Source organism: Epinephelus fuscoguttatus, linkage group LG4 (genome assembly GCF_011397635.1).
Source record: "Epinephelus fuscoguttatus linkage group LG4, E.fuscoguttatus.final_Chr_v1".
Taxonomy (NCBI): domain Eukaryota; kingdom Metazoa; phylum Chordata; class Actinopteri; order Perciformes; family Serranidae; genus Epinephelus; species Epinephelus fuscoguttatus.
Window position 1 is genome coordinate 30,892,689 of NC_064755.1, and position 13,132 is coordinate 30,905,820.

General features: G+C 39.6%; 1 protein-coding gene across 1 annotated transcript in view; it reads right to left on the reverse strand.

The window, feature by feature from the left end:
• camk1db (calcium/calmodulin-dependent protein kinase 1Db) overlaps positions 1-13,132 on the reverse strand; it is a 37,461-nt gene that overhangs the window by 5,325 nt on the left and 19,004 nt on the right. The window contains exons 4-10 of the mRNA XM_049574592.1: positions 8,000-8,138; positions 7,487-7,613; positions 7,159-7,234; positions 3,788-3,900; positions 2,001-2,079; positions 1,182-1,269; positions 903-1,065 (exon numbers count right to left, since the gene is read on the reverse strand). Of these exons, the coding sequence (XP_049430549.1) occupies positions 903-1,065; positions 1,182-1,269; positions 2,001-2,079; positions 3,788-3,900; positions 7,159-7,234; positions 7,487-7,613; positions 8,000-8,138 (785 nt within the window). The remainder of the gene's footprint in view (positions 1-902; positions 1,066-1,181; positions 1,270-2,000; positions 2,080-3,787; positions 3,901-7,158; positions 7,235-7,486; positions 7,614-7,999; positions 8,139-13,132) is intronic.

Genomic DNA, 13,132 nt, shown 5'->3' on the forward strand with positions numbered 1-13,132 from the left:
TAGTTCTTAGCAAACGTAAAATACTGCTATTTTCAGCCATGAATGAAAACACATTTGGAGCTGATTGACTCATAATAAACTCCACTGGACATGTCCATTGTAATGAGGTCACCCGGTGTAGCAGTGTGACTCATTTATGTATTTTTAATAGTTTTTCGACAGCGGCCGAGCTCGATGACACAGAGGCGTAAGCTTTATCAGGTTTTGGCTGCACAGACGATACAATTGGATCACTTCATTGTTGGTTTTTGCTTCTTTTCATGGGATTTTTGGCAATGAAAAATGTAGACCATCACTAGACTACTTCTTGAAGTTCTTGACTTTGGAAACAGTGAAAACATCGCTGAGCTTTCTGCACGACAACTGAGCAAACTCTATGGATGAAAACCATGAAATGTGATTCAAGGACTGGCTTGTGGAGATAAGATTACTTTGTTGAACATATTTTGTTGTAACTCACAGCAGAATGCACTGAGAGACTCCATTACAGTATAAAGAATACAAAATACTTCAACACAATAAATAATATGATGAACATATTAAGACAGCAAATAATAAATTCTATTAATTGCTTTAACGCTTTCTCAGATCTAGCGGTGACGTCTCCACCAACAGTCAAAAAAAGCAAATGTTTTTTGTTTTGTTCTATTGTTTGATAAATAATTTACATAATTAAAGTAACTAGCAAAAGTGTGGTACTGTACTAGATCTTATGTTAAATTAAATGGCACCTGAAATGCTGTGACCACATGGCTCATGTCAAATCATTGAATTGGTTAATTGAAAATGACGTCTCAAGAGATTTCCAATCATCTCAATGAGGAGGGCAGCAGAGTGAACAGAGCTCGGCACTAAAAGATGGACGTGTTAGTGTCTACAGAGATGTCTAAAGTGTCACTCACAGTCCTTCAGAGAGAGTGGGGCGCAGTCCACAGACTGGCTCTTGGCCGGAGCACGGCTCTGAGGGTTGGACATGGAGTTGCTGTTGTGAATGTTGCTGCCAAAGCTGGTGCCCAGCTGCAGGCGCCTCATGTGGCGGATCACAGCCGTGGCATTAAAGGCTTGCTGTGAAGAGCGGATGTAAACAGACGAATGTGATACCAAAGACACACATAGCACTGTATGTTAGCTGTTGAAGAAGATAAGAGAATATTCTGTCTTTATTTATCTTGTGTACTCACCCTCCATTTGCTTTTGGCAAAGTTTTTCCGCATCTGTCGACTGACTGATTCATGTATGTTCTTGCAGAGAGCTGTGTCTCCGGCAATCCTGAAAATTAAAGTCCTTTTAGATGATGCAAATAAGAATTCACACACAGCTTCACCCTGAATGGTTTATATTTATATCTGTAATACCTTTGGGAATCGTCATCATGCTGATTTCCTATTCATTCGGTTCATTAAATTTCATTCCGCTAGATATCTTGATTGATGGGGTGATGTTGTTGCAGGAGCTCACACACTGCATCACTCTCTAACACATTCATCATAATATCTATGTATGAAACCCTGTCAATGAAAGCCATTTCTCTCTGTTATGACACCTGTTACCGCTGCCACAAACCACATATTTGTATCTGGAGGACCACCTGCCCAGGACCCAAAAGGCCCATTACTGGCTAACAGGCCTATTCATATTGGCCACCTCAGCCGGAGACAGCAGCCCACGCCGCTCGCTTTCGTTAGCTGCAGCTCAGGCCTGGGAAGACATCCTAATTGTTCATTAAAGCTTCCACATTCTTCAAGGATCCTTCAGGACGCCAGCCACTAATTGGCAGCCATTTATTCAGCAGATTTCTCTCTGAGGGCTGGCAATGCTAAGTAGAGGTGGGTTCGCGGCTCGGAGCCATGGCGACAGATGACAGTGGGAGGACATGCTCTCCATGACAAATGCGTAAGCCTGGCAATCTGCGTCATACTGCTGTTTAATCGCAGCGAGATGTGTGTGGTTCCCTGTGTTTGTCTGGTTGAGGCGCAGTGTGGCGGCGGTTAGTTTCTCACCAAGGGTGCTGAAGAGCCTGGTCACATTCGAATCTCTTCTCCGGGTCCTTCTCCATTAGGCAGCTGATGAAGTCTTTGGCTGAGGAGGGAAATGAAAAAGGTCAACAACACGTCCAGTTAAGAGGATGTTGTATACTCTGCAGCAGTGAAAGGTCCTGGAAAGAACTATGTAATTTAGTAGTAATTACAGGGACAATAGAGACGCAGCTGTGGCAGCACTCATACTAAACACCAGCTTCATTAGTTTAGTATTCAAGGAGGAACCAGATAATGTTACAGCAGCTGTGCAGGGTTTAAAACATGTGGATGTTTACCTAAAGAATTTCCCTTTTTTTTTTTGGCATTTTTGCCTTTATTTGAAAGATGACAGTGAAACAGGGAGACAGAAAGACATGCAACAAAGGTCCCAAGGTGGGAATCAAATACATATATTTATATATGTCTAATTAATTTCATCAACTGATTTGAGATGAAGGAAAGATTTTCTTCATTTTTACCAGTCTATTGACGGAGTCTAAGTCCTGGGAGATTTGGCCACTTGTCATAAGAAGACTTAGCCATCTTTTCTCAAGTGTTGACATTTGGCATACCGAGTGAGTCTTGTGTTTTTGTTCTGAAAGTTTCTAATACTGAGAAGTGCTTGGAATCAATCCAATCTTTTGTTTTATGTCTTCAAAACTTAAAAGACCATCATTGTTGTACAAATATGCAAGTAAAGTAAAGGTGCTGTTTCCCCAGATCAGTTTACATTTTTAACAAGCACATAGTTTATCTAAGGGTGTGTAAGGAAATACTCACTCTAAATGCCAGGGTGCACTCTGGCACAAACTGGACCGTTCGTAAATTTGTAGCGCTGTTGGAGTGTACTGTTTGGTTATTCAGAGCACCACACTCTCGGAGCAGCAGAGCTACCCTGGGCGCTCTGCTGCGGAGCAGCAGAGTGCCAAGCAGAGTGAATGTGTGATTAACTTATCTGTATGTTAATTCATGTAGAAATAGAACACTTAGTGCGTGTCAGATTGGATTTACAAACGCACCCTACGTATTACAGGAACAGTAAAATGTTGACAGAAGTTCTGCTGTGTTCTAGACATGTTCAGAGCAAAAAGGGATGGGACAACAGGTTAAAGGAAAAATATAGACTCCATTCAAGCTAGTGAAAGGGGCTCTGTTTGACATTTAGAGTGTACGAGTTGTGCAGCCATAGTTCTCAACGTGGAGGCGGCTGAGCCAGCGGCTTACAGCTAACAGTGCTAACTCAATAAACAGAGCTAAGCAGCAGCAACACTGCACCAGAGCTAACAGTGTCAACCGGGGGAGAACCAGAGGGCGGGCACTACGCTTCTGTGACAATGCCGTCCTGACATCAGCAATATAAGCGGCAGTGATGAGCTCGCCACTGCGATACATACATGCACTAACATGTACATGCAGCCAGACTGGCTTACCACCACAAACCACAGAGAAGCTCTGATTGCAGCACACACATAGAGGGAGTGTGACTTTATTCCCTACTCAGGACGCCATTACTTCACTTGATCTTTACATAGCAAATAGTGGTTTGCTGCTATGTTAACGTTCTGAATGTCGCATACTTTTAACTATCTTCAGTTTTAAGTAGGTATTAATTCTGTTTTTTCATTCATTTTTGCCAGTTTCTGAGCTCCACACATAAGATCCTTTATTGAAAATGGTGAGATAACAATGGGAACCTTTAAATAAACACAGTGGCACACACACACACACACACACACACACACACACACACACACACACTTATAACTCACCTGAGTCTGATATGTCATCCCAGTATGGTGCATCAAACTCATAGTCTGCCTTGAGAATCTGCTCAAAGAGCTTCGAATCATTCTCGTCATAGAAAGGAGGGTAACCACACAGCCTGAGAATATGAAGATGAACGATTACACAACCGCAGTCTGTGTGAGTGCCGTCATGCAGCTGATGTTAGAAACTTTAACCCAAATCTAAAAAGGATTTGCTGCAGCCTAATCTCATTCACTGGCAGTTATATTTTTTTATATGGCATGCAACAGAAGACGTTTCAGAGGGATTACGGATGCTACATGAATACTCAGAGGGAGAAAACCAGGAAACACATTTTCATATGTTATAGAGTAAAAAATGACAACATAAATTCATGCTTTATATTTACATTGTGATCCTGATTATGAAACAGTCTAATTATTCCATAACAACCAGGCAGAAACCTAATTTGTGAGGGCTTTAGAAACTCTTCCACTTAATTACCCTAAAATTCCTCACACCTACTGAATAGATAACGAGACCAGGGATTTTCTCTTTGCTAACGAGCAACACCACTTAATTTATTTGGCAGCATCATGTAACACTTTCCACTGAAAGCTTTGCAGGCTCTTTAAAAACAGGAACAATGGCTGTGGGAATCACTCAGACTACAAACAGTCATTCTGCTTTAATGGTGTTATTCAGAATCTGGATTTATTTCAGGTTTGATGGATTTTAGATCGTCTTTAAACCACAGTATTGTTTTCAGGGTGAGATCTTTTACATGATTCTTATTTATGTATTTTACAATTTCAGTCACAATATGGTGTAACTCTAGGGATGACGCTGACGATGACGTCATATCTTACTAATGATCGGATGATGGTTTTACAGAGATTCATGGTCCCCAGATCGTTTGACTTTTCATCTAGCACCATCATGACATTCACATTTCTGTTTTTATAGAAATATCTCATCCTCTGTTACCATGAAATTTGGCATCAATATTCATGGTCTCCTGAGGATACTTTGGTGATAACCTCTATAAACAGATATGTGCACATGACCAACCATGTTTGAGCAGTAGGAAACAGTCTTTGTGGAAAGGAGAAACAGCCAAAATGCAATCTCAGAATCCACCAGCTATCATCTGACAATCATTTAGCTTCATAAGCTTTTTTTTTTTTTTTTTTTAAGAAAAAACTGCAGTCATATGCAGATCAAAGTGATTTAGCCGACATGACCAACACAACAGTTATCTGGACCCCCATGATTCACTTTATATGTAGTGAGACGTCACCCTTCCCATAACCCTTATCCTAACCTCAACCGCCTCTTTTAAGTTAATAGTTCATAGCTAACATTAGCCAATTGCTTACTTAGCATTAGCATAAGTAACAAGATGTGGACTTCCCATTACCCTAACCTTAACCACCTCTCTTTTAATGTAATAACATTACTTCATAGCCAGCTAACTACTAACTTAGCAATAGCACAGTAACGAGTTGTAGACTTCCCATTAGCCTAATCTTAACCACTTCTTTGTTAACATAATACTTCATAGCTAATGTTAGCTAATCGCGAACCTAGCATTACCATAAGAAACGAAATGTATCCCTCCCGTTTCCCTAACCTTAACCTTAACCACCTCTTTTTTAACCTAATACTTCACAATTTTCCCTTGGAGATCAATAAGTCTGATTCTGATTCATAGCTAGCTAACTGCTAACTTAGCATGAGTGAAGAGATGTAGCCTTCCCATTACCCTAACCTTGACCACTTTTCTTTTAATGAAATACTTCATAGCTAGCTAGGGTGTAGGTTAAGGTGGGTGAGTCATGTAGCTAGAGGACAGGTCACGTGCTTTAGCTTATACCTTTCACAATTACAAAAAGTTAAGGGTGACCTTAACAATCTCATATGCTCTTCTATAGTTGTGTCTTACAACTCTGTGCTGCATGGCTATTATATGGTTTGTCATATTACCAACTTGTAACTGCATCCTTTAACATTTTTATCAATATCCTCATTATGATTGCTTTAGTCCTACATTTCTGTATATGCCAAAGCCAAAGAATGGCTGTAATCAGCATTTCTTGGCTGTGTTTTGTTGCTTCACGTTGCTCGCTTTCATGGCTAAATGCAGTGAATAGTGGATATTGTTGATGTATGGAGTGACCTAGAACCTGGAAATGAGTTAGCATTTTAACACTCGCTTGTCTCAAAGTCAACGGGTTTTTTGAACGGGGCTTTGGTTAGATGCCTGAAATAAGGTCTGTGGTTAACTTAAGAGACTTTAATGTTTTCTTCTACGACATAAAATACATCTGTAAATACCACATTTGTGAACTTTGAAGGTTCTACGTGTCTTTAAAAAAGCAGTTGCTAAATGAGACTACAAAACGTCATCACGCCGACCTACGCCGAACACAGCTTTAACAGTGTTTTTTATAGTGGTGACGTTAAATCATGTGACCCTAGTGTAGTTTGTTTATGGCCTAACATTAGCTTTTTACCTCTGGTTTGCCACAGGGCTTATTTTCGTCAAAAATCCAAAAGTCCCATAGGCTTTTTGGCGTGGGAACAAGTGCAATGCTAACTTTTGCATCAGCCTATCCCTGGGGCACTCTATTATTGTACTAAATGTTATTATTTCCAGTTGCACTGGTTTTAAAACATCTCACTGAAGGACTGCAACCAAAACTTAGCTAGATGATTAATACAGTTACAGAAATGTTTATTAATTAATGCTGACCTCATGAATAGATACATAAAATAAAAAAATGTGTTCCCAAAGATTTAATACTAGTGTGCATACACTATACACAGTACTAAAAAATAAAATGATAATGTAGTGGTAGTAGGCTACTAGTAGTATAGTATGAATTTCTCATAATCTCATAAGGACAGAGGGATGTCGTATGCTGTAAAGCCCTGTGAGGCAAATTGTGATTTGTGATATTGGGCTTTATAAATAAAATTGAAATTGATTGAAATTGAATTTCACCACTGTCAGATGGTGAACATGGTATCCTAAATACTGTGTCTGCTTAACATCGACATGTCATTATGAGCAGGCTGAACCTTAGGATTAAGTTCAGAGTTAGTAAGGCTGTAGACTCTTGTTTACTTTTCAATTCTAATCTCATTTGACGTTTGTCTGTGTCTCTGACTTTGCTCCCTTTCTTGGTCAGGACTCTTGATAAAGAGGTTTCTAATCTCACTGAGGTTTCACTGGTGGTTTCTGGCTTCCTGATTAAATGAAAATTAAAAATAACAGCACAAGAAGATAAAGATAACACACACACACACACACACACACACACACACACACACACACACACAATAGAAGCCTCAGTTAATGATCATATTGTACTTAGGAGAGAGCACTTACAGGATATAAGCGATGACCCCAATAGACCAGCAGTCCACAGCTTTACTGTAGGGCTTCTGAGCTAAAACCTCAGGAGCTGGAAAAATACAATCATGATTATTTTCTTTTTAAATTGGTCAGAAAAACTATATTCATCAGATGAAACAATTCGAACAGTTTTCATCATGACACAGAGGCTGGAGAAGAACGTAAATGTTTGTGTGTTTGCCGGTAGCAGATGGCTAAGGTTGACCTGCGGCTCCTGGCAGATCAGATTAGATCATGTTTAGCCAACTAGTGCATCTAATTATCTGGGAGGAAGTTTCCAGAGCTCAGAGGGCGTCCTCACCCACGTATCCTGGAGTCCCACAGGCGGTTGCCATCACGTCACCTGTTCCCTCCATCTTTGACAAGCCAAAGTCACTGATCATTATCTTTGATTCATCGTGGGGACTGAAATACAGCAGGTTCTCTGGCTGGAAATAAGACAAAAATAGTTTTAAATAACTGTGTCTGTGTTCGTATGACCTCACATTCTGTCTGTGTAGATTAATTTCAGTCATCCAGGCGGGAAGATATCAGACAAAATATGAAACTAAATCCCCCTCGATTTGTCAGTCAAGAGTTAGGGGGAGTTTTACGGCTCATCCAAGAGGCTTCATCAGTTTTACTGAGAAGGAAAATCCCCGAACTTTAACCTCTGTGGGTGAACTTCATGAGGCGCTCACGTAATATCACGTACACACAGGTTAAATAGCAGGGATTTCCCCTCTCGGTGAGTTTGACGAGATCAGTGGCACAACAACAACAAACACTCTGGATTTAGCGAGGAACTATTTTTGAATACCAGACACAGCCGTACCTTCAGGTCTCTGTGCACGATGCCCATAGAGTGCAGATAGTTGACTGCATCCAAAACCTGCCGAATGAGCCGACTGGCGTCCATCTCTGTGTAGAAACCTTTCTCCACGATGCGATCGAACAGCTCGCCTCCAGACACCCTGTCAGCACACAACACTGGTTTATTTCTGGACACTTACCTGATCACAAATCAGTGATTTAAAGTAAAAGCAATCTGAATACAAATTGTTGATTGGCTCACAAGTATAGTTGACATGTAGCCACCAGGTTAACCTACAAAATAAAGAAAAATACGGCTCTGCTTTCATTTCTGAATTTTGTAGCCATGCGTTCTCTCAAGTCAGTTATTCCTCTGTTTTGCTTTTATTTGTTTTTATTGTATTTCAGTAATTCACACCTCACCTGTCATTATTATTGTATCAATTATACTTTTATTTATTTTTTATCTGGCAATTTCTCTTGTTTTTAGGTCTTTGTAAAAAGTTGTGTATAAATAAAATTAATAATTAAATAATTTAATTAAATAATGATAATAAAAATTAAACTTTATTTAAAATAATGATATTACTGATTAAACAATAATTTATTAATTTAAATTGTTATTTTTATTATTATTATTATTATTATTATTATTATTATTATTATTATTATTATCATTATTATTACAGTAGTAGTAATAGTTAAATATCTCAACAGCTGTTGCCATGAAATTTGGCACAGATACTAATATAATAATAAAATAACACCAATAAAAATAACAATTATAATAATAATAACAACAATAATAGAAGCCTCCTTGTTGATTCAGTTCCTTTAAATCTATCCTAAAAAACAAAACAAAAACAAATTGCAAACACCTGCATTTCCTTTTAAAATGAATTTGATGCTTGTTCATGGATCAGAACACTTCCACTGTCCAAATAATTTTTGTTATTTATCGTTATGACATGTATTTACTTATTCTTTCTTATTTATGACTGAAGCACTTTGTACCTTTGTTTTACAAAATTTTTCATAAATAAAAGGTTGTAATTATTGTGACACAACAATGACGATGACTACGTTTACATGCACAAAATATTCAAATTTTTGACCCTATTTTAAAAAGACAATATTCCTACTAAGCTGTTTACACAGCTAATGAACACATATATAATATTCAACTATTATTCCCGTTTACATGCGGCCTTGCACACTCCGATTGCCCTAATGTGTTGTTCATCTGGTCAAAATATGGTAAAGCAGAACTTATATCAGCATATCCCACACATCTCAACATCATACTACTTTTTAATATCTTGTACAATATTATTTTTCAACATCATGATCACATGTCTATGCAGTGCAATATCTTTTTCTCAAACTCATGTGCAATACTACTATCCAAAGAGACAGAATATACTCTTTACATGACCCCTATCAAATTCTGAATATTGTCATATGATAGAGGAATGTTAGTATGCATGTAAAAGTAGTCAATGGTACATGTACAGTGGAATATAGGGAAAATAAACAAAAAAGAGGTTTCCGATGCCATCATGCTGACCTTTATTTCACTAAAAATCAACATGGGTGCTTTTTTATTAGTTGCCTCCCCAATTATTGATTGATATTTGATCAAAAAAATTGGGTGGGGGGGCATGAACTTTTCGGCTTCTGGAGAGGGCCATGAAAGGAAAAGTACAGGGGCTGTATGTTACAGTGTTGTTGGATCAACCAGTTCTGCTAACACACTTTATTTTTTTTAAAGTGGAGTTTTTGGGTATTCATCACATGCCATCTTGACTTCTGAAACCTGTCCATTTGTCACATTATGTAACTTTGAAGCGTTTGCAGCTGATGTACCAGCAGAAGGCATAAAGACTCAAGTGACTCATATTAAATTGAGCATTAATTACAGTATGTTCCCGTTTTCAAGGAAGACTGGCAATCACCATTTTTCATAATTGAGACTTGAAGGCAACGGTACGCACCGTGCAGAGGTACAGTGATGGCAGATAATCGCTGCCGAAATTGCTGTGCATTAGTCACGAACACTGCGAAATTATGTGGTGAGGGGGGAAAGGTCTGTGAAACCATGACGACATATGTCACACAGGAAAACGGCTACAGAGGTTTTAACACACGCGGTTTCACAAACACAGAAATACATTTAGCAACAAGACACTTGCTACATAAACATTTTGAACTGCAGCCTCGAAATGACCGTTAAGTGGAATCAACAGCTCTCAACAAAAGCTTGAGCTTGAAGAGCTTAAAGAAAAAGTGCTTATTCCCTTCGTTGCCAAGAATTAGGCAAGAAGATTTATCCCACTTTCATGTCTGTACAGTGAAAATGAAGCAGAGACCAGAGGAGCTCAGCTTAGCACAAAGACTAGAGACAGAGGGAAACAGCTAGCCTGTCTCTGTTACTTTCTATTACTTTATATTTTAATAAAAACATTATCTTCATATATTTCTTGTGTCATAAAAAGTGCAAGCACAGAACAAACAAACACTGTGTTTCATTAGTCATCCAACATGCCCTCACTGACTTCCCCTCGGCACCAGCCCTCAGGGGGAATCCCCACCACCATCCAATGTGTCATTCCCTTTGTCTGAGGAACTGAAGTGTGTGGCGGCATAAGTGAACAAAGTAAAGAGTGAAACGATCAAGTTGTCTTTTGTGTTACTTAATAAAATGATAGAACAGAATAATAAGAGTTATAACAGAGTCAGTCTTATTTCAGCTGAACGGTCAGAGCTCTGAAACCTGGAGTGTCCTCTGTAGGTCTGACGAAGCAGAACAGAGTCAGTCACGTGGTATAATTAAAATGTAGAGGAGCAGGAGCAAAAGGGAGGCCTCACGTTTACTGATAACGGTCATGGGAATGGCTACAAAGCAAGTTTCTTACACACAAATGAAACCCTCCAAGGACACAGTTCACTTCAGGTACGTCATTAGCTACCTAGCTAACGTTAATGTCAAGATATTTTTGTCATAGAAACAAAACCGACATGCAGCACATCATTTGAAAAAACAAACAAAAAGTGGGAGCATTTTTATGATGTGCTGGACTGAAGCGCTCACCATCGTCCTGCTGTAGACACTAACTACACATAAAACTCCAGTTGCCTACCACTGAAGGAAAAGATGAATAAATTGGAAAACAAATAAAATATATATTTTTAAATTCATTAATTCACTATGTGACATGCTTTCCAGTTTTAGTTTTTCTAATAGTTTAGGTGAGGGGTTGGCAACCTCAGGCTCCGAAGCCACGTGGCAGTCACTCTGCTCAGGGCTGAGCTCTGGCTGGTTTCGAGGCTCATGTAACCACTGTTCATACTGTGGAGGGTTTTATATATATTAGTAAACTATGACTATAAAAAGAAACAATGTTTTGCTGCTTCTTGCAGCAGCTTAAGTCGTAGAAAAAATAATTCAATTCACCGGGCCAACTGCCGGCAACTTTTAAGGTGGAACAACAACTTTGACAACTTTGACCATTACTTAAGTTTTTATATTACATACACTTTTAGTAATGAGTAGATCTTCAAGCATTTATATATATTAATTTTTTAAAACTTATATTCCAATCCTCACTTGGAGGAAAAAAAAAAAAGTGTCGTAGAGCGTCATTCCTGTGGGCTACGGCAACACTAAACCCCCGAACTTGCCTGAGAAGGACTAAATGCACAAACCTGCTTTTTTAAAATATCCCATGGAGAGAGACTCTCAGTGCTGTCTGTTTTATTTTGTTCTGAAAATGTCGGCATGTAGCCTCGGTCTGTGGACGATAAACACGGTGCAGACTTCCATCTGAGTCACCGATAGTGACAACAACCCCGCCCAGATTTAAGAGTACTGTTTGCAGTGGAAACGCTAGGGTTTAGATTAGGGATGCACTGAATATTCGGTAACCGAATATATTTGGCCGAATATTGCAAAAAAACACACATTCGGTATTCGGTGGAATAAGTTAAAAGCAAGGCCGAATAATAGTGGCGTGTTTTGATAACGCAATCAAACAGCTTGCCGTGACGGGCGGATTAAAATGTAGGCAGTGTGGCGATCCGTCCGTTACCGCACTCGCATTTGCGACTAAAAATAGTTTTGAGCGAGCAAAACAGGCTTAAATCATTCAGCACACTGTGCGAGCAGCCTACAGATTTCAACCAGCAGCAGAAACGAAAGGCGAATCCCACCGATTGTGGGTTGAACGGGGGTCATAGACACAGACAGTAATGTATTCCTGTCAAATATGGCGGCCATCGGCTTACCGGCGACGGACAAGTCGGCTCCGCTAATATCCTCTTCTTGGCGTCATGACTGCCCAGAAGTACCTGAACAGCCGAGCCAGCCGAACACAGGTATGTGACGTGTCAGAGGAGAAACGAGCCGTTCACGGCCCACAAACCTCACCGCTCTTTAGGGACTGTTGTATCGTACAGTGGGATCCAATTTTGGTACCGTGACAACACTAATCTGGAGGGGGTTCATCTGCAAAAACAAATGAAAAACTAAACAACGATATTCAGTATTCGGTACTCGGCCAAGCGTTTAATATTATTCGGCTTCGGCTTCGGCCACAAATTTTCATTTCGGTGCATCCCTAGTTTAGATACCATGTCTGAAGGGTTACCTTTGGTTCCAAAGGTACCATACTGAAAGTGATTGGTGGAAACGGGGCTATAGACTTAAGCAATGCCTCACAGAGAGTCTGTCACTCATGCAGCCCTGCCATTAACTTAAAGCCTTGATTAAGAGCAAAAAGAAATTCAGCACCCCTACAGTTGTCATGAATGGGGAAATTAGCTATGGAGACCTAAACTGTTTGTTGTACCAGGCTGTAAACATGTTTATTTCTCCTGTAAAGTTAGGCATTTTAACATGGCAGTCTATGGAGATTGACTCTGTTTCGGTGCAAGCCGTAAATAAACTGCAGTTTCGGCACTTCTGCGTTGGCTTCACTTTTCAGCCTGCTAGCAACCAACAACTGCAGTTGTCCCCAGCAGACGCCTTCACCTCATTTAAATTAGTTTGCAGGTATTTCTTTTTTTTAAGATTATTACCTTTAATGGCAGAACAGTTTTGAAGCGTTACAGGGTGAGAGAGTGAGGGGACGACATGCAGCAAAGGGCCCCTGGCTGG